This window comes from Stigmatopora argus, chromosome 16, assembly GCF_051989625.1.
Source record: "Stigmatopora argus isolate UIUO_Sarg chromosome 16, RoL_Sarg_1.0, whole genome shotgun sequence".
Classification (NCBI taxonomy): Eukaryota; Metazoa; Chordata; class Actinopteri; order Syngnathiformes; family Syngnathidae; genus Stigmatopora; species Stigmatopora argus.
In genome coordinates, this window is record NC_135402.1 from 3499143 (window position 1) to 3521624 (window position 22482).

The 22482-nt window shown below is 40.2% G+C and overlaps 1 protein-coding gene across 10 annotated transcripts in view; it reads right to left on the bottom strand.

Annotated features, from left to right (window-relative positions):
- Window positions 1-22482, bottom strand: part of dab2ipb (DAB2 interacting protein b) — a 59992-nt gene that overhangs the window by 24316 nt on the left and 13194 nt on the right. For 3 of the 10 annotated variants that reach the window (XM_077623366.1, XM_077623368.1, XM_077623371.1), the window contains 2 exons: window positions 14484-14605; window positions 9075-9193 (listed from right to left, as the gene is read on the bottom strand). In XM_077623366.1, coding sequence (XP_077479492.1) covers window positions 9075-9193; window positions 14484-14605 — 241 coding nt within the window. Of the gene's footprint in view, window positions 1-3201; window positions 3568-9074; window positions 9194-14474; window positions 14606-21204; window positions 21438-22482 lie in introns of those variants that run through there. The other 7 variants (XM_077623365.1, XM_077623367.1, XM_077623370.1 and 4 more) reach the window with 4 other exon arrangements.

Below are 22482 nucleotides of genomic sequence, written 5' to 3' on the forward strand. Positions count from 1 at the left end.
AAAGCTGTTCGCTGCGCGCCAGTGGATCTCAAGGACATATATGGAGCGCGAGGCAGCCTGGCAGGAAGTGGGGCCCCTCCCTCCATAGTTCCGCCACAGCAGGAAACAGACAGGGAAAACATGTCCGGAGAACCAAGCAAAAACGAATTACAGCTTTCTGGAGTTGTCGGTAAACAAACGTTGGCGTGGAAGAGTGGCTGGTTAATGGTTAACTACACAGGCCCGCAATTTAAGAAGGGTGTTGTGTTGTGTTGTGAGGGGGATTTCCTCATTCCATCCCGTTCTGTGATGATGTCATAGATTACACAGTGCTTGTTTGGCGTGCAGCTGCTGGGAGGATTAAATGGGGGCGAGGATATTGTGGCGGGGGGATAGGAAGTGGGAAAATGACATTGGGGTTAAATTGTAAAACGTCACAATATTAAAAGCTAAGTCATGGAACTGTAGTGGTTCACATACTGCTTCATCCAATTTGCCAAATCTAACATACGGCTCGACTGCTTCACCTGAACGGCATGGAAGAAAATCGCAAACCAACGAGAAAGTATCAACTGTTCTACATAGTCTTTAACCCAGATAAAAACAAATATCTAGCCATCTCCTAATCTGCAAGCATTGAAGGTCAAATGAGCCCTAAAATGACATTTAATACTCGGAGGATTCTATGCAGGACGAAAAATAAAATCACTTAACACCCCTGCGTAGCACTTATCAATACGTTCAATCAGTATAGTCACTGCAATTCTGGTGTCCAGTTGCTTATCCAGAAAGAACCTGATCAATGGGATCAATCGGCACTGTAGGAACACGTTTCCTTCACTTTCAGCTATTCGTTTGTGATATTTTCAAATGTTTTACGGCTCGAATAGAGGTTCACTGGCGACCAATCCATGGTCATACGATACCTAATTGCCAAAGGTTTGAAACCAGGAAACCAGTCCAACCCCAAACCATCTTAGTCTAAACAATCCATTGTTGTATACAGTATGTGAATGCAATTTTTTTTCTACATGGTCTTCAGACTGTGATTGGCTAAACACCAATCCAGAACATCCCTAGTCTTTCTCGCACAGAGACGATTGGGCCAGGCTCTAGTTTATAAAAAAAAATGTTGTATCCATCCTCAACCCAATTATAAACAGTACATAGCATAAACCTAGAGGACGGGGTTGCATAACCACACCGGTCAGGCAGACCGAAAACTGTCGCGATGGAATCGCTGCTTTGTGTGCCTCGCCTTCGTTTTTTTTTTTTGCTTTGTCACTCGCATCTCATCGCCATCCTCATTTACCGTCCCGCTTTTCCGTGGTCCCCATCCCTCCCCCAACGTGAGACGCGATCGCATCACATCCCCGTGTCCGACTAAGGACGCCATGTAAGCGTTTAGCTTGTACACATCCATTCATGTGCATACAAGCATTTTCTCACGCGCCCCGCCACCCCCTCACCCCGAGGCTGGCAGTGAAGAGAGAAAAGGGGGAGGGGGGTGCAGAGGGGCGTGCTGCATACAAATAGCCTGACACAAATGCTAGCTTCCACGGGAATCAATGCAAAGAGATGACTTGTTAAAAAGTCCTTGGACTCAATCACATTCACCGGGTCCTTAATTCCGTTCGTGTTCGGTTTGGGAAGATCCTTCATGATTAAATATCGACTTCAAAACCCCTAAAAACAACTTAGGAATGAATTGAGATTGGATTGGACCCACATGCAAAACCAGCCAAGACCATCAACCAACTGAGATTAAATATCAGAAGTCAATTTAAAAACAAAAACAGCCTGATCTATCCACGAAATATCGTTGTTTTAGCCTGAATATACTTCACTCCCATAAAGACTAGAGTGCAAACAGTTCTGCAAGTAAATCGGCGGCACATTTGCGGCACGCTGCCTGTTATAGCAACTATTCCATTACAGCATAAAAGAACCTTACAAGCAATTACTCCCGCCTTTACACGGACGACTGCACCGTCGTCTTCCTTCACCCCGATTCCAAGTTGGAATGGACTGAGACACAACAAGGCGTACACGGTAATCGGAGATAAGGAGTCAGCCACTCAGCTTGGCCGGAACGAAAGGAGCTCGACCTTTAGACTCAAGGTTTACTCCTGCAGATTCATGTATATTTATATAGGGTGTTTCGTTGACAAGGTGCCCAGAAGGAGCATTTTTGAAGAGGCGGGTTGCTAATTTGTGATTCTGACAGCTTTGGAATGTCTACTAGAAGGTGTTTTGTGTTAGAAAAAAGGGAATTGTAGACACCTGTGACTTGAACAGACTGGATTAAAGAAATGTGCAATTGTTCTAGGAACAGAAAAGCATTGGGTACTAGTTATAAAAAAAATGTCCAAACCAAAACAGGAGGTAATAAAAAAGCCTTTTTAGACTTTGGTTTGTTTGTGGCAGTTCTCTCAAGTAGCATCTGTTTGTAGGCACAACTTCATGTGGTTTGCATGAGTATGATGTAATTGCGTCACTTTGTCTAGTTTCGTAGGGTGATTATTTTTGCTGTATGGAAGACGGTAGCGTCATCACAAAAGGCAACTACACATTAGAACGTCTCTCAGGATTATGGTCTTCTTTAGAGGACCACATTTCTAAGGACGAGACATTGACGCCTTAAGTGTACTCTGTCCGGCTAAGGGGGAAAATGTCTCATTTCGTTGAGTTCTGGGTCAAACCTTTAGACGATTTCATGGAAATTCTGAACGAAAGAGTAATTTTACTGACTCTCAACCAGAATACTCAAGTCTTTCGATCTTATGGTCTCGTTGGCCATGCCTGACCTAATAACTAAGGACAGAATATTGGTGGTTTTGGTCCGGTATGATGACTAGAAGAGTCAAAAGTTGTCTCTAAATAAAAATCGGAAGATGGCAATCTATAAATGTTAGAGTGACTCATCGTCGGTACCCAGAGAAAACCTTGACAAACCACAAAGACAAACACTTGTAAAATCTTCCCTACGGACACAAGGTGACGTGCCGTGCCTCTCGGCCCGCTAGCACCACCGCAGGAACGGATAGCGAGCCCTTATCAGCTGCAGTCAAATGCCTTTCAGACTCGACTTCAATTAAAAACAATCCTTCCCTTGGAAAGAAGGCCTCTTGGGAATTATATAATATTGACACAGACAGAATGCAGTACCTCCCTTTAAAAAAAAAGACTCAAAAGCAGGCAAAGCGACGGGATGAAACTCACCAGGCATCGTTAGAATTCCAAGAGCGAGCCACTGCGAGGCTGGACAAGAGGAAGGAAGGTTGCAGAAAAAGGGAGAGCGAGAGAGACAGGGGGAGGTGGAGAAGAAGAAGAAGAAGAAGAACCCCCGTGAGGGAGGAATGGATGCTTTTTTTTGTTTGTCCGTCCTCCCCCCTCTTGTTGCTCGACTTCCTCCTCCCTGGCGCTTCCTTACCCGGCCGAAGAGCTACCACGACTCCCCCCCCAGTCCCGCGTTCAACATGCCCCGCTTCCCCCGGCTTAGATTCCGGCGGCGTTGGTTTCTCTTTTGTCCTCTCGTTGGACTCAACCTCTCCCTTCTCTTGTCAGTGATTGACTGCGCCTCCCCATCGCTGTCTCCTCGTGCAGGGAGGAGCCTGGATGTGGTGTACGGGCAGGCTGGGAGGCAAAAAGGGGGAGGCGTGGTGTGTTTCTATCACATGGCTATACGTGTGGCGCAGGCCAGCTCATAGACGAATACGCAGAGATGCCTTTTTGTGCACCGGATTGAACGTTTGCACCATATTGGATGTGGCGACGCAAGGTGAGCTCATAAGTGTATGCTTTTAAATGCAGAATGCTTTATTTATCTCCCCCTTAAAAGCCCACCAGCCCACCAACAGTATGACAAAATGACACAATTCCTGGAGCCTAACCTAGCCAACTCTGGGCACCAGGTGGGAAACACCCAGCCAATCGCACGGACCACCTGATTTAAAGACCCAAAACGGTCTAAACATGCCACAGAAAAGCACAAACTAGAACTAGAACAAACTTGCTCTTTACCATGAAATAGCTAGACTCCACAACTAACGTTCCTTCTATAATGTACTTTTCTGTTAATCAATGCCAAATGTTCCGCCATTGCAAAATGGTATTAAAATCTATAAATCCACGTCTATGGGCTAGCATACTAGAACTGCCCCCAAGCACCCCCCTCTACTGGTGTTCTTTGTCCTGTCAACTGTCAATTCCCCCCCTCTGCAGTCAGCTGTTGTTATTTAAATTCAATAGAATCTAAGTATCGAGATCCAATTTGAAAAGTTGAGTGAAAAAACCCCAACTAAGTGAACAGTGGCTATTTGTAGAAGCACCACCGGCGGACGAAAGGCAGTTACGGGCAAAATCTCTGGCCCTGCTAATCTCCACTCCCTGCACGTCCGTGCTGAATGATGTCATCAAACATGACATCACCCACCCATTCTTTTCTGGACAAACAGTACGGGCATGCACACCAACACAATGCAAGCAGCAATGGGAGGAGCTCAAATAAAATACAATACGCATCTTGTTAAATCATTGGGACACACGCTATATTTTTGAGTGATTCATATGGCGTTTCATACGTAGTTTAAAGGCTAGACCCAATTTGAAGTTGTGTCTGTTAGTGTAGTACCACTTTGTGCCATGATAGTGCAGCTTTGGGCAATTTAGCAAGAGGAAGACGACTAAGGTTGCTTCATGGTTATCCAGGACATCGATTTAAAGTCTTCTTGCATAAGTTAATATTGCCAAAAATGCAAAGATAGACTGCCATTGGTTAATACGGAACATGTATACTGTACTGTATGACGCTGACACCTTGACTGTCTGGGTACATTGCTTGCTGACACGCTATATATTAATATACGGACATGTAAAAGAGGAATGTGGATATCATGCTTAAAGCGAGACAATATTAGGAGTTGACAATAATGTTTTCATGTGCTACCAGTGACCGAGACGATCTGGTTTAGAGCCGAAATGGGTCAAACGAGATTGGTTTTACAAAAAAAACGTACTTAAAACATTCCCGTAGTTGTTATACGGCGTACACAATTTGAAATGATCAAAAAAAGTATAAAATACGGGAAAACGTATACGTTGACAGGTAAAGATTATGACAAGATAGCAGTCCAAGTGGAGACACATGGTATCCCAACAATGACAACAGTATTATTTTTTTAAGGAAAATACTGACTTTATAAACCGGGCTATGAGGGAATGTGGGGGCACAAGAAATAATTTAAAAGAATAAATAAAACTTGAAAGGGTTTCTGCTAACAAACGGCCTCTTAGTGTTAAAACAGGGCTAAAGTGTATTCAAGACTATTTATTGTAATAGCATAAAATAAATGCATAACTTAAGAAAATGAAAGCTGCAAATCGCCGGCTCTGCAATAAGCTGTAAAGGCTTTAATTTCATTCAAAAATCAGAGGCTACCCTCTCACTAGTATAATTAAATGAACAAATACACCACCGTATTTGTCGTAAATAATAAATAAATAGCGCCCGTTTTTGGCATTGGATAATGAATAAATAACAAATCTTATTTTATAGACCAATTACTTCAAAATGGATCCGTTCTCTCGTAGTAGCACTCAAGCCATAACTTTCTGTGTTTTTTATTTTTTTTTCCTTTAAAGTCACTTGTCGGAAAGTACAAATTTAAAAGGACGGTTAAAAAGACATGGGGCTCCGGAAGGGGAAGGATGAGAGATAAAAACGCCGTTTGAAGCTTAATAAATGCTCCATCACGACAACAGCCCCCATCGCGCTTCTGAAGGCTGCGATGCCGATATGGTGTCTTTTCACATTTTAATGATGGTGATGAAAGAGTGCGTTCCGATTCCGCTATGACTCCATCTCTACTACATCCTTATATCGTGAATCCACAATTTTGGAAGCGCTGTCGGAATCACTGGCGATGATAAAAGTTATCAACCATGTGAAGTTGATAACTTCAATGCATCGCACATCTGTAACACCAACGTCTAAACTAGATGACTATTTCACAACGTGGTTAATAATTCCGTTTTTGAGCGGGCAAGAATAATAAAAGAAAATAAGATTTGGAAAGGGAATTACAGTATGTAATGATCAATAACCACATTTAGATTTTTAACATATCACAATCTACGTCAAGGGTGTCAAACTCAATTTCATGTGGGTCGGACCATTTTAGATATAATATTTAGATTTTTTTTGTATAAATGGATTAAAAGAACTGGATTAAAAGCCCTGAATATTCAGTTTTTTATAGATCTAAAACAATGTTTATTTTAGCTTTTTTAAAATATATTTTTAGATTTTACAAAATGATTTTTGAACTAAAAACACAGAAAAATGGATTAAAAAATTATAATTATTGATTTAAAAGGGGGAAAATCAGGAAATTTAATATACATCTATAATCTTCATTTCAATTTGATCCTAAAACAGAAAGTCGGCACTCATGATTTAATTTACCGGGCCACACAAAATGATGCGGCGGGCCAGATTTGGCCCCCGGGCCGCCACTTTGACACCTGTGATGTAAAGTGTCGTCAATGCATCTCATATCTGTAACACAAACGTCTAAGCTAGATGACTGATTTCATAATTCAGTTTTTGAGCAGGCAAGAATAATAAAAGAAAATAAGATTTGGAAAGGGAATTATGGGTATGTGTACAATAAATGTGAAATTACAGTATGTGATGATCAATAACCATATTTGGATATTTAACATATCACAATCTACATCAAAACAAGTCCTATTTTCAGTAGGCCAAAGGCACAATATTATAAAAAAAAATCCTGGGGGTTATTAATCTTGCAAAATCTGGATTGGGTGAAAATATATCCTGTTTTCATTCTTCATTTCTTGTTAAATTTACATTATTTGTGTAATTACACTGCCCCCATCTTGTGGTAGGGGGTGGAAGAGAAATGAGTAAAATAACTGCGCAAAAAATACTGCATGTTAGGTAGGGTATTTGAAGGTTATTTTTGATCTTTACAAAATTGCTTCACCAGCAGATATTGTGGATAGATTGAAAAAAAAATGTTATGATGTTATGTCTGAAAATGCGTTTTATGACTAAATGGTCTTTGATGTTCCCGGAAAATAACAAATACAAACACTTTAGCTCTTTGATGTTCATAAAAACTGTAACATGGGTTTGTTGAAGAAAGCTAATTTTTTGCATTTCTAATAAAAGAGTGAATAATCACTGCTGACCTTTCCAGTTCCCAGATTAATTATCATTATCCAATATTTTTTTTTTAGATTTTCAAAGGGAACTGAGTACCACTCTTCAAAGACTGCTAAAAATCTAGCTTCATCGAAATGTTTTTAACAACCCGGAGGATAAATGAATGGATGAATACAATCTATGCTATCTTCATTGATAATTAAATAATGGTATGCTTTAAACGTTTGCAAAACGATACACGGTGATGTGTATGAAATCTGCATTTTTGCTTTCTCAATATTCCCAAGTCATGGTATAAAATATGACAATAAGACTCGGGGGGCATTGACAGATTAATCAGGATTTGGGGGCGCTTCAGTCCTGCATATTGCGGTCACAGCACCTGGAGTGTGTTTACCGCAATTTTAATAACTCCAAATGTCATCACTTTATTGGATATTTCCGGATGGATGTGCTTTTCGGTTCACGTTACATTAAAAATAAGCAACAAAACGACTTTAAATTTTGCAATATCACCATTTGAATCTTGCAATATTACAATATAGACTCATTGTTCGTCATATTTCAATTTCAATCTCATAATATTACAATTTTTCTCTCGGAATATGACAGCGTATGACATTGTTCACGGGACACCTGACCATTGCTCCCTTTTCCTAACCTATCACAAAGTCCTATTATATGCGCACATTTTTATTGATCATTTGCGGGTGGGCGAGTTTTAGTTTTCAAAGTGACGGGGAAAAGGAAAGAAATCCCCAGGGAGCTTGAGTCGACGCAGGCGCCCAATCACATCAAAGCCGAAATGAGTTCCAATCAACTGCTGCAGAGCCGACAAACAAATATTATCCCCTTTGCATAATAACGCGGCGCCTGGAGAAATGCTTGATTGGTGTGCCGCTCGCTCCACGTCAGAAACAACATGGCAACGCTCCGATAGCTTGGCAAAGAGAGAGACAGCAAATTGCAATCTGACGCAGTAGGAATTTGTTCCAGGCCCAAAAAAATGGAATAAAACTAACTACACGGTGGCGAACATGTATAACGGAGGTAAAACAAGGTTTCCATAAAAAAGACGCCTTTTTTGAGGAATACTTTGTGCATTTTTTATGTTTTTTGAGAAATATAAATCCTTAATGGAGTGGAATGCGGTTTCTGGAAGAATTTTTTTTAAAAATATGTTTATTTATGTGTTCTGTGCATCCAGAAAACTAATGCTAAAAAAGGTGTTATTTATTGATATGATAAATTCTGTATTCTATAAATAGAAAATGAAGAAACATTTGATGTGGTTTTAAATAAGGACAGATTTTTGTTTTGCATGTTGTATACCATTACAAATATGGGGTATAGAATTTTTAAATATATTTGGGGATGAAATTTATGATTTTTTCGATATCAAAAAATGTGTTTCAGTGAAGCAAATATTACATACAATTTTTGACCTTGGATTTTCATCATTTTTGAATCTCTCTCTCGAGTCCGCCTAGTGGGAGTTCAGGGAATTAAAAAAAACACCCCGAAAGGCCAGGTCGTTTGCATGAATAAGCACATTATGAGGCATCAAATGCCCGACGTATCCACAAAACAGCGACATTTTTTTTTGCCTAGTTATGAAATTCCCTCCATCTGTCCTCTCACATTTCATCACCCCGACGAGTGCAATTGTCACCCAGCGGGGTAACGCTGCCTCCCATTTTGCAAGTGTCCCATTTCCCAGCGTGGGTGGGTGAACCCATCTCGGTGATTTTTCTCATCACGTAAGGGAGGCAAATGAACAAACGCCACACGTCAAAATGTCTGGATTTTTAGCTGCTGATCCCCTCAAATAGCACAAATGGTCCCCAGTATTTTAGGCACAATTGACAACAGCAATTCTCAGATTTTAACCCCGAGTGCGTACCTGTCATTGTCCAGGTTCCTGAAACCCGGCAGGATGTGTCTGAAGCTGGAGTTGCGGTCCAGCTTGGGTTGACTTTTGGTACGTTTGATGGAACCCTTCAGCCGCCGACTCAGGAAGCCCTGATAGATTAAAAAAACAGTTATAAAATGTCTGATTCAAGGTCAGTTATGGCTATTGTATTCAAATCTGAGTTTTTAACATACAAGTTGTTCATAAATTGTAATATTCCTAATGTTATGATTAAAATCGGAATACTAGGAGATTAAAATTGAAATTGACATCATAGATTGTACTATTACAAGATTCAAATTGTAAGATGTTGAAGTTTAAGTGTATTTTGTTGCTTATTTTTAGGTAACGTGAAGCAGAAGTGGTTTCACGCGTAACCACAAAACTTCTTTTTGCGTAATGTTATTGATTGACGTAATAAAAAAGTTGTCATGTTACGAAATTTAAGTTGCTCTGTTGTTTTTACGTTACATAAAACGGAAGTTGTTTGGTTTCAAGGCCATCATATTAAGAGGTTTGAGAAATATTGGAAGGAAAAGTCATTCAATTATGAGAATAAAACTGCAGTAACATTACTTATTTTTACATTACGTAAACCAGAAATTGTTTGGGGTCCGTAGACAACAACTTTTGATGCTATTAGGTCAGTGTAAAAGAAGATATTGGAATACTTTTTGGGCTTTATATGATTCCTGTTGATAAAACTTTATGAGAACGACTATATTTTTAATATAAGCAATAGAATTTTAAATTAGATTTTCAGTCGGTGGTGTTCCTTGAGATTTTTTCAATGCAAAAAGTGTTTCGCAGCTCAAAAAAGGTTGCGAAATACTGGATGAGACGTTTATTATCGTCTCTGGCAGCGAGTTAAGAATGTAAATAGGACACAAAATGGATGCTGATCAAGTGGCCGCCATCTCCATTATTGGCTGATTGCATGTTGTACTTCCCGGCTAATGTCATCACCATCTCGCCCAAACTGGTTACTATTCAAACACAGTAATTGGGGGGCTAATTTCCCTTCCCTTCTTTTATCCCCCCTGCCTTTCTTCGAACACGTTGGCTTTCACCACGGCCAACATCTGCAATCGCGCTCCCCAAGCGCCCGCCCGTCGTCATGGCAACTGTCAGCCGGCATTTGGAACGGGAAGAATATTAAAAAAATATATAAAAAATAAAACAAACTGCCGGGACGCCGCCAACGTTACCCGAGACACGAGGCGCCCGCTTTTATTTGGCGAGTGAAGCGGGGTGGGTTAAAAAAAAAAAGGATGATTGCGGAGCGCCAAGTGATGCCAGCGCTAATTAAATGTAGCACGTTTATGTAAGCGTGTGCAACGGATGACTATTTTTGGTCCTGGAGTAGATCAAAACACCTCTCAAATTTTGCAATTTGTCGCCCGCCGTTTGTTAACGAATGCGGTTAGCAGTCGTTAGTCCTACAAATGTCAAATGCTAAAAAAAATGTGGCTTTCAAAATGCAAAGCGACATGTTTTTCCTGCATTTTGAGAGGTCTTCGCCTCGCCGTCAGGTCGTGTTTGGTCTCACCGCTGCCTTGTTTTGTCTCTGCTTGCATATTTTCTCTTTTTTTTTGGTGTTGTTACATGGCAGTCAAACGATCTTGATTTGTCACGGTCGCCTTGGAGATAGGTCGCCTCGGGAGGTAATTAGAGCGCAACGTTATGACAGGTGGCTCGAACTTTTGGAGACGCCTTGTCGACGTTGTAGTATTTTTGCGGTTGACGACGTCAGCATGACTCCCATTGGTTGATGAGATTAATCTCGGTTGATGTGATCGCTGACAGTTTTAAATCATTTGTAGTTAGTGATTGATCTTTAATAGGTGATGAGATTAATCAGCGTTCTTCTCATCACAAAAAGTTTTATCTTATTGGCTACAATTGAACGTGAAATCCAGGTGGACTCCCAGTCGTTGATGAGATTAATCTCAATTAACGTGATGGCTGACAGTCTTAACTCATTTGTAGCTAGTGATTGATCTTTAATAGGTGATGAGATTAATCAGCTTTCTTCTCATCACCAAAAGTTTTATCTTATTGGCTACAATTCAACGTGAAATCCAGGTGGACTTCCAGTCGTTGATGAGATTAATCTCAATTAATGTGATGGCTGACAGTCTTAATTCAGTGATTGATCTTTAATAGGTGATGAGATTAATCAGCCTTCTTCTCATCACAAAAAGTTTTATCTTATTGGCTACAATTGAACGTGAAATCCAGGTGAATGAGATAACGCTATTTTGGTCACAAATATGTTTAACTCATAGATGCACAATGAGATTAATCTCAATTAATGTGATCGCTGACAATCTTAACTCATTTGTAGTTAGTGATTAATCTTTAATAGGTGATGAGATTAATCAGCGTTCTTCTCATCACAAAAAGTTTTATTTTATTGGCTACAATTGAACGTGAAATCCAGGTGGATAAAATAAAGCTATTTTGGTCACAAATATGTTCAACTCACACAATGAGATTAATCTCAATTTGCTTGATGAATAGTCTTAATTCATTTGCTGCCAACCGACATGGAAAGACATCTAAAATGAAAAGATGTTTAATGAGATTCATCTCAATCTGATTGGCCAATACAAGTCTTCATTTGCTGTCATTGACCATGACAGACATTGAAAATAGATTAATCTAAATTATTCGAATACCTGGCAACACTTTGCGATGCTTTAGGACACTGAAAACCGCAATTGCGCCATTTTATGACACTGATATCGCTTTACCGACATGATATTTTCTTATCATCTTCCTGTTTTTCGATGTCAAAAAGCGCCCGAACAAAATCTACCTTCAGACTATGGACAATGATGACCTGTCATTATCCTATCCTCTAACTTTCAATGGCTTTAAACCGATGACTGACACCTACATTAACCCCCACGAGCACCCCTGGGGCGCCGGCGGGGGAGGCCATCGCCACGCTAGATGGGTAGCGCTGCAAAGTGCATTTAATTAGCTTTCGTCAAGGGGCTGAAACAAGTGGAGAAAAAAGAGGGGATGGAAATGAGGGGAAGAATCATGCTGAGAAAATGGACAAGGAATAGAGGACAGAAATAGAAAGATAAATGAAAAATGGATTGCAAAAATGACTGCCAGTTGAATGATGCAGTTGATGGAATAAAAAAATCACATTAAAAGTAGAGAGAAATAATTGATGCTACCACATTGAATACTGTAATACTGATCAATAAAACGTGATGATTAAGATGTTTATGTTTTACGTTAGGATATTGTTCGTTTTTTAGCGGGGGTGTTTATGCTAGATTTTGAGCCTGTGAATGTTGTCGGACATTTACTGACATTCAATGCTATGGTTTTTCACCGTGAGTGATTTAATTTTTGTTCGTATTTAGGAATGAGAACTTTTGAAGAAAGTGAAGGAGATGCAGCGCCGCTTCTTTGCCGAGCCGAGCATCTCTACCAACGAGATGACGGAAAAACATTTTGACAGATTTAGCTCAGGAGCACTTCAGATGTTACCGCCGACTTTTCCGCGAGGAGAGAATGAGAAGAAATGACTGGCCCCGCCCCCATCGCTGTTGGCTAAAAGTAGAAATACACCATTGCTTTATAGGACACCTGTATAAGGTTTCACAGGTTCATTACAATGCAGATGTGTATAAATTACGAATAGTTAAAGGCAATAAATACTGCTTTTTTAAAGTTGACTATCAAATCTGCTGATCGAAATTTGGTGGACGACCTGTCAATGGCAGGCAAAGAGTTAAAAACTATGTTTGGGGTGTCCATGATCGGACCACATGATTGGAAATCATGTCATTTGACTCAAAATTTGGTGGATTTTTATTTTTTTAACCTAATTATTCATTTGTATTATTTTCATGGACATCTATCACTGTCAATGGCAGGCAAAGTGTTCAAATTACATGTTCAGGATGTCCATGATCTGATCACGTGATTGGAAATCATGTCATTTAAATACAAATTTGGTGGAAAAAAAGGTTTTTTTTTAAAAACCTAATTATTCATTTGTATTGTTTTCATAATAAGGCCTACCCCAGTTCATTACGGGCAACAGGCAGTGGCCAGCCAATCACAGGGCATAACGAAACAGACAACCATTCACGGTAAACTCAAGCTTCTTGTGCGGGCCATTTTCAAGGGCATTCTTCTAATTTGCAGTGGGTTTATAAATAAATGTCCGCATACCCCAGGTATACTCTCCAGTGTTTAGACTTCACCTCTGCTTTGCCTCCCTGCTCATTTCTTACTTATGCAAATATCCGCCACTAATTACTAATTAGCTTTAAATTGATGACTCATCACGGAATTTTACGCACAATTAACCGCCTGTTTGTCGACAGAATTAAACGTGGCACTTTGCATATTGTTGTGAAATTGGAATGATAAACACCACGTGTGCATTAATACGTGCAGGCCGGGATGGGATGCGCTGGCTTGAACCGGCCGGCTTTGATGTAACGCGGCGAGGAATGAAAGCGGAATCGGCGTCCGGCTTGCCCCGACACGCTCGAACGCAAACCCTGGGCGCTGAACATCAAAAAGACGCGTTTGGACATCATCAAAGGCAGTCGAGGCCGTATCGCGTCCATCTGGATGCCAGACCCAGAGGATGACGGAAGCAGAGGTGGTCTGCACTTTAAAAAATGACATTGAACTCCGCAAAAAGTTTTAAATTGGTCGGCGATACCACAAGATGGCAGCAAATATGTGTCCGTCAAAATGAAGCGTAGATGGAGTAAAGTCTTTTTAGGTAAGGTTAAGTTAGGTTAAGTTAGAACTTTATTTCATCCCATATTCGGGAAAATTCTTGGTTGCAGTAGCAAGACAGACACAGAAGACACACAAGACATTGTAGACCTAGTAAAAAAACTAAATACAAAAAATGCAATTAAAAAAGGAATGACTTAAGCCGCTGTGACCGGTCGTGGATTTTAGCCGGGGGGGTGTCGGAACCACTGTGAGATCCTGATGAAAACCCAATGATTGTTCAATTATTAGAGAAATTGTTAAATTAAGAAGATTTTTCTTAATTTCCGGGTAGCAACAAGTCATTCTTTCGTGATTTGGGATCACGTCCAGTTGAATTTGAATTTCCTTATGCACATTTTGGGTAACTTTCTCTATATTTTGGGCCTTTTGGGGGTCACAATCTGTTAGTTTTGGGTAAATTGTAAAAAAAATGGGGATGCTTTTGTCAAATTTTGGTGGCTCCATAAGATATCCAACTTTAATATACCTTCATTCATTTCTGTTGCGTTTATTCGCACAAGGGTTGCGGGGGGTGCTGGAGCCCATCCGTTTTTTCCCCACAAAAACAAGGTGAATCGGATTTAAAACAAAAGCATGCCGACAAATATCGATATACGGACTCACAGTACTCACGGTCACTCGAAAAGGCGTCGCTGCAGCGTTGCTGGCGGACGTGACGTCCATAGTGGGTGGAGTTTTGTCCGGCGGGCTGCCCGGCATGCTCCGTCGGTGCCCTGACTTCTCAGGAGGCGACTCTGCAAAAAAAAAAGAAAACGAAAAAAATGTATCATTTCTCGTCTGCATTTTAATGGGCGTAATTTGGCGAAGCAAGCAAATGAATGGCTGCTAGCGATTGCGCAGCTTGCCGCCTTCCGTCGCAAAACGCCCACCTCGCTTGGCGTCAACATAAACACGACAGCAAACGCGAGACGGAACAGATTTACTCTCCTACCACGCCAGTTAGAACTCGTTTTTTTCCCTTTTTGGACCATCTGGATTGGGCAGTATTTAGTACCGTGGAATACGGTTTTCTTCTTACTTCAATTGAATCACCATGCACGGAGATTTCATGGGCATCATAACAAGACTCAAAATGGTTCATCCAAACCCAGACAGCAGCTTGGGGCAGTTTTTTTGTGGCGTTCCAAATTTTAAGTGGCAGTATGAAAATATCAATTTTTTCCAATTCAAATTTAGTTTAATAACCAGTCATGCTAATATGTTGCCATGCTAATTACACACACACAGGAAAAAACCCAAACATTTTCAATTTGATTTTTCATTCGTTTCCTGAACGCTTATTCTCACACGGGTCGCGGGGGTGCTGGAGCCTATCCCAGGCAACTACGGAACACCCATAATCTGAGGCAAGGAGACAAACAACCAATCACGGGGCAATTTAAAGTGTTCAAGCAGCCTACCTTGCATGTTTTTCTAACTCACGCAATCCCTTTGAGAACATGTGACCTAGGATCGAACCCTCGACCACAGAACTGCGAGGCTGACTCGCTAAACACTCATCCACCAGACCAGCGAAAATAATATATCATATAATATGTACAGCATGGATCTTTTTGTAATTGTTGTTCCAGATGTGGCCACCTAACACTGATCCAACGTTGAACTAATTGGCTGCCAGTCCTCCCAGTTCAAATGGAACGGACATTTCTATGAACGTCAAATAGATTCCGGCTCAATTCCGTCCGACTCGTCATTCCAAAAGCACGCCTGGATCGTCACTGCGACAATTTCCTGACTTCTAACAAAGTTTGCAACAAGTCCAGACGAGCTGGTTTGCGTTTTTTTTTTTTTGGTCCGATTGCCGAAGAGACTCGTTCACGGCCCTCGACCTTTTCCGTCTACGGTCCTCGCAAAGGGGAATGTCCCGTGTCGGCCCCGCCTCCAGGGGGATTAACCGGCGTTGTACACACAGGAAATGTGCGGCGTGACCTATATTAGTGAATGAATGTTAATGGAGGGAAGGAAGCAGAGGGGAAAGACGAGAGGCGTGGGCTGGAAACGCAAGTAGCCCGTGGCCATCTTCATGTTGACGCTTCTTTTCGAGAACATTGACTTCTTTACTTTACAATAAAGGTTTACTGTTTTTGTGTATAACGTTGTTGAAGATGCCTGTTGCTTTTCACGGCTGCCTTCGACAGCCATTAACGTCCATGTTTAATATAAATGGGTTTTTTTACCAAGTATTCTGCGACTACTAATATGATCTTAGCTGTATACCAAAAAACTGAAAAATTACAGTATATAAACAGAATTTCCTTAACATTAAAAATTAGAATGCAACTTTTTTTAAATTAAGTTTACAATTTATGTATAAGAAATGTGTGAATATGACATGTAGATAACTTTTTTGTCATTTCATAAAATCCCTTATTTCTATTAGGTTTTATTTTCTTGCTTCCTCTGCAACAAAAACATGTATTTCTTATATTTAACTGTTTCAAAATGTATTTGATTCTTTTTATTCTTAAAAATATTTGACATGTTTCATCATCCCCCCAAAATTAAAATGTTTTGCACTTGAATGGAGTACTTATTTAAATTTAACCAAATTTGAAAATGCTAACATCATTTGCATAAACAGGTTTTTATGTCCTGTTTTTGACTTTTTTTTTGTATTTACATAGCCATTTTCTGCTTCTAACCAACGACAGCTGTCCCGTCTCACGGGGGAAAACAAAAAAACGGGAAAAAGACTAAATTTAGAGCAAAAGAAGGCAAAATTTCAAGGCTGAAATGCTGGGAAAAAAAAGATGGTTGCACGCTATATGAAGAAAAAAACATACCAGAAGATAATGAACAACAAGGTCTGAACTGGGATTCTTTGCAATGACGGAAACCGACACCCTTAGGACCAAAAAAAAATGCAAGCAGAATGAGGAGTCTTGTGTTATGACAGGAATACAGACATGCACGCTTTGAAGTTGTTAGACTTGGATCTTAAGATACATCTTTAAATAGACACTCTGCAGTGACTAAGCTTTTCTCCGTATTACTTCAGTTTTTTTTTATGCCTGAACTGATAAAACACGTTCAAAGCATCCCCGTTGGGTTATGTTTTTTTTCAGGACAATGATCTGGGGTGCAGAAAAAAATCCTTTGGAGCGATATTCCTCAAAATTTAAGTTTTGTATCAACTAAGTACCAATTTGGCTTCATTTGAGTTTTCGTTCATTCGTAATAATTCATTCCATTTTCATATTCTCTTAATTATTAGTTCCAAATTTCACACCTGTCAACTTCGGCCAATTGCTCCCCTAATTAATGATTGCAATTCCCGTTATTCAGCGATAAAAATTTGTACTAAAAATTCTTCCCGTACAAAAGTTGTTATACGGCCTACACAATTTGAAATGATAAAAAACATATAAAATACAGGAAAATGTATAAGTTGGCAGGTATGAAATTTATATCTTCGACTGCAGGGGTGTCAGATTCGGATTGGTTCGCGGGCCGCTTTAAAGTCAACTTGATTTCACGTGGGCCGGACCATTTTAGATATAATATTTAGATTTTTTTTAAATAAACGGATTAAAAGAACTGGATTAAAATCCCTGAATATTCAGTTTTTTTATAGATCTGAAACAATGTTTATTTGAGCTTTTATTTAAATATATTTTTAGATTTTACAAAATGATTTTTGAACTAAAAACAGAAAAAAATGATTAAAAAATGACAATTATTGATTTAAAAGAGGGAAAATCAGGAAATTTAATATACATCTATACTCTTCATTTTATTTTGATCCTAAAACAGAAAGTCGGCACACTTTCCCGGGCCACACAAAATGATGCGGCGGGCCAGATTTGGCCCCGGGCCGCCACTTTGACACGTGTTCTACTGCATAGAACATAAGTGTCCAAATTAGTTTTGTTCAGTTTAATTTTTTCCTTTTTTCAGATTTAACCTGTTTAAATCAATGTACAAAACCGCATAGAATTCTAGAATTCCCATTATTAATTTTACAATATCGTAGTACTGCCTGTAGCCCTGCCATTGATAATTGTAGACACCACATCCATTTAAACTGTGAACACTGGCATTGCGTAATCACGTTTCACTGTGAGTGACAGCAAAGTTGGACCTTGCATCCTGAAAATGTTCGAAAAGCGGCCTCCAGGAAAAAAAAAAGTTTGAACACCCCTGTTTTACACCACCTGATGCGGTGATAAAGAAGTATGAGTTGACCAAAACAGCAACATATTTCCACATCAGTCCACCTGACAGAATGACTTGAAAAAGTGACAAAACTTAGCCGTGTTGTTTAGATCGTCTACGGGCGGCCCAAGGGATGCGTGGTTGGAAAACTAAAATAAAACAATCAAACCGCTGTCAGCTAGATTCCTTACACCCCCCATTCCTGCCCACCCTTCAGGCGCGAGACGACCCGCCTCGATGGTTTTGCGCGTCGTCTCTTGAATTGAAATGTCTCGAATTAATGTCAAGCACGGAACAATGCAATGCGATGCGATTTGGCCGCTCTCGTTAGCAACTCGTCGCTTGAACGGTGATCCGTGTAATGGAGCTCGTCAGACAAGTAGCGCTTATTTCGGGCACGCTTTGGTCCCGCTTTGACGCTCGCGGCCATTTTAAAAAAGAAAAACACGATCATGTGAGTGGAAAATAGATTTCTTTGTGTTCCCGATGACAAATTGAACCCTTGACCGTAGAGATTTATGAGTTACGTAAGACAATAGGATGAAAAAGAAGGGAAAGACTTGTCCATTAAAACACAGTCGACGCTAGATGACAAGACTCCATTGGTTGAGTGAGTGCTGAATTTCTGAGTTAAAGGGATGAACTTTTTGGGTCTGATATTTGAAGTTTTTGTTTGAGGCTGGTAGATAATAACTCATTTGTATTGAATCACTGACTGAAGACTACGCGTCGACATAATTTAATAGTATGGTGTTAAGGATTCATTTTAAAAGTCACGCTGGTGGAAAAAAACAATAAAAAACTATGGTTTGGTCGTAGTTACATACTTGTCCACTTGTACATTTTTCCTGTATTTTATAAGTTTTTTGATCATTTCAAATTGCGTACATCGAATAACAACTTTTGTACGGGATTTTTTAAAAGTACGTTTATTGTAAAAAAGATCTCGTTTTACCAATTTTGGCTCTAATCCGGATTGTCTCGGTCACTGGTAGCAAAATAAAACGTCAACGGCTAATATTGTCATGCTTTAAGCATGATATGCGCATTCCCCTTTTCACTATATAAATATAGTGCGTCAGCAAGCAATACAGCGTCATACAGCGACATCTACAGAATCTTGACTTTAGTTCATACTGATTGAGCACCCTGTCGACTTTGGAGAGAATTTTAGACTTGTAATTGTGAGTAAATATGTAACACGTTGCATTTGTACGTTTTTTTAATCGATTAATAAGGGGAATTTCAATCATTAATAAGGAGATTGGCCGAGGTTGACATGCATGTAGTTAGTTATTTACTGATTTGAGCTACTGAGCACATTCACAGGAATTCACATTAAACACCAGAATTAGGTCCAAGACTCGATATTTTTTCAGACGCTAGAAGAAGTGGTGGATTTTAGCCTAAGGAGGTTCATGATTACAGAAAATGCGTCATGATCGGAAGCACGTCTGTGTATTCTGAGTCCATATTTATGGATTACAGGCAGGATCAGCCTCCACCTGTCTCCTTTATTGCCAAGCACAGAAGAAGCATCGAGTCATCTGGACCTTCTCCGTCATTTAGCGAAGGCTTAAGCGCCAAAATACCAGGAAAGAAGGATGGTCGGTTGAATTTACTGACTCACAGCAAGCAAGCAGCAAAAAATCCTGATTCAATCAACCAGATATAGTATTACAATTTGGGCTTTTGTTCTTGAAGCCATTTTTTTACTGTCTTTTCCTATGCAAATATTACCAAAGTGGCCAGACAGAAAGGGGAAATGGAGCCGACTGATAGCAGAGTTTCCATCCACACACAAAACAAAACAATGAGCTCACATGACAATGAGCATGTCAAGAGGTGCCTGCAAGACCATTTAATACACTAATGGCAGTCTAAGATAAAGAAAAGGATATTTTTCTAAACGGATGATCGCCTTTAGCCGTAAAAGCGACGTTTCTTTCATTCACCAACACTTAAAAACACCCTTGATTTTGTACTTTTTCATGAAAATCCAAGATAGTTCTGATGAACCATTGGCATGATTAATGGCATTAATCTCCTATCTACGTACAAATGCTCGTTTCTTGACGACAATATTCTGCTAGGAATGAATTCCTTCTGTCAACAAGCTCCCATCATGTGCAATCGTCGTTGAAAAATGCCATCTTTTAAACAAAATTATTCGATAAAAGCTTGAAACCTTCCAAGGCAAAAGGGGCAAACATGCCAACCCTTCCCCCTTCTCCTCCAATAGGCAGTTTGACCCCGAGCAATGGTCTGTCAACTGTTGCCACGACGACATGGATCTAGCATCAGCGTGCGAATGCCAATGGCAAACTGACCTCAACTACAGACAAGAAAATGATCATGTGTGCTTTGAAATCAGTCCATCCAAATTATTTTACTAAATCTTCTTGGAACTATTGCTATATTGGTGTTTGGATCCAAAAGTTTTACGAAAAAGCTAAAAATGATTTCTGTTTACAAGTGGGAATAGCCAAAGCATTTCACTATTTATGAGACAAATTCTGCTTGTAAAGTGAATACCCGCAACTTATTGCATCAGAAACATTACTCGGGCTGTAATTGTACTATTTGTTTTCCGTAGGCACATTTACTGTACTATAATGAGCTCTCACACGCAGCAAATTAAGTAAACAACACAAAATGCCTTGTGGCTATTCCATAAAACAAACAGTGCAGAGCAACATTGGGCTACAGATGTCCTGCCTTGCAATATGTTGTTGACGGAGGAACATCCACCAGAACAACAACAGACGGCGAAACAACATTTTCCCCAACAAAAGTTGGTTTTAGCCAACACTCAAACAACAACACGCCACTGATGTTTTCCCAATACGACATGCACTATTATCACAATGGCTGTTACACACATTCACCAGTCTTTGTAATCCACGCATCTGTACTTTTACGACTACTTTACTCGAGTGACAACCGCATACCTGTCAACCTCTGCCGATAACTGCCCTTATAAATGATTATGATTCCTTACAAACCCCCAAAAAACCTTACAAACACTCGTTTGTAAGGTTTTTGGGGGGTTTGTAAGGGGAATCATAATAATTTATAAGGGCAGTTATCGGCAGAGGTTGACAGGTATGCAACCGTCAAAAATCAATGCAACCGACGACCTGTAATTGTCAGTTATTTACTAAGCGGCGTTTATTACCCTTGCTCGCAGCCGTCCGGGTTCGACTGCGGGATCGACTACGCTGTCGCTGCAATCGTGACTTGCCCAGGAATCTGTAGTAGTACGACCGTCTTCCAGATCCCTTCCTCGTAATTCCGGCCATCTTTTTGCCGCTACTGCCGAGCGCTTGCTACAAATTCAAATCCTCAAGTCCAAAGTTCTAATAAAAAAGCGCTCCTGTTCTCAAACTCTTCCATTGTCCCAACATTCCACAGGGAAGAGTGAGGAGATTGCAAACTGCCTAGGTCGGTCCTGCCTGTCCACACAGCTCCACCTTTAAAAACACTCCCACCCCCTCTACTCTCCCAAAAAAAAAAAGTTTCCCACAACATGATCCGTGCAGTCCGGAATACCGCGTGTGTGAGCGTGTATCCTGGCGAGCAGGAAAGCTTCCCAGTGTTTTAGGCCGAAGGAATTTTATCGCGAAAAAAGGACAAAAAAAGACAGTGTTTCCTGTTGGATACAACATAGAAAGATCCCATTGTGGCACAGTGAAAGTACATAAAAAAGCCGCTGTAGAGCGTAGCAGCTGGCGAACAAAAAGCAAACAAGTGCAGATAAAGACATCAAAGACACAACACGAGGTATCAAAGAACAGCGTGCTTTTCCGCATGGGCGTAAAACGGGTTGGTTACCGGGTTGAATGGCGACTGGTTTTGCTCAGGGGCGCTTTCATGTCCATCAGGTCATGTTTCTTCAATGAAGAAGAGGAACAAGTTTGCCTTGAAAAGAAGAGGAAAGCGCCTGGAAATCCATGAGATCGGTTAAGCACTATTACACCCAAAGCCACTATTTGCCTGGTCAACACATTGTGATTACTGCTAAACCAAAAAACAAGACAAAATAATAGATGAGGTCAAAGTTCAACTGAAATGGAGCTCGACAGTAGTTCACAGGTCCCCTTCAAACAACTGGCAAATCCTGTTCTCATTTTACAGTAATCCCTCACGCATCACAGGTTTCGGGATTGTAGTCTTTTCTTATTTTGGATGAACCTAACTGGAATTATTGGGATGAATGAATATCACAATTCCCCTAAATTCTGCTTTGCTTTAGAGCGGCTTGCTATTTTCCAGAATTTGGACTTCATTTCTACAAGATAATCCACAACACCCTTAAACTGGCCCACTACATCTACACACAAACACGCTATGCATCAATTTGATGAAGTTCTACTTCCTGGAGTTTTCACACTGGGTTTAACTCCAACTAATCTGTAATTAGGAAGGTTTGTTTTCCTACTCACAGGATAATGTA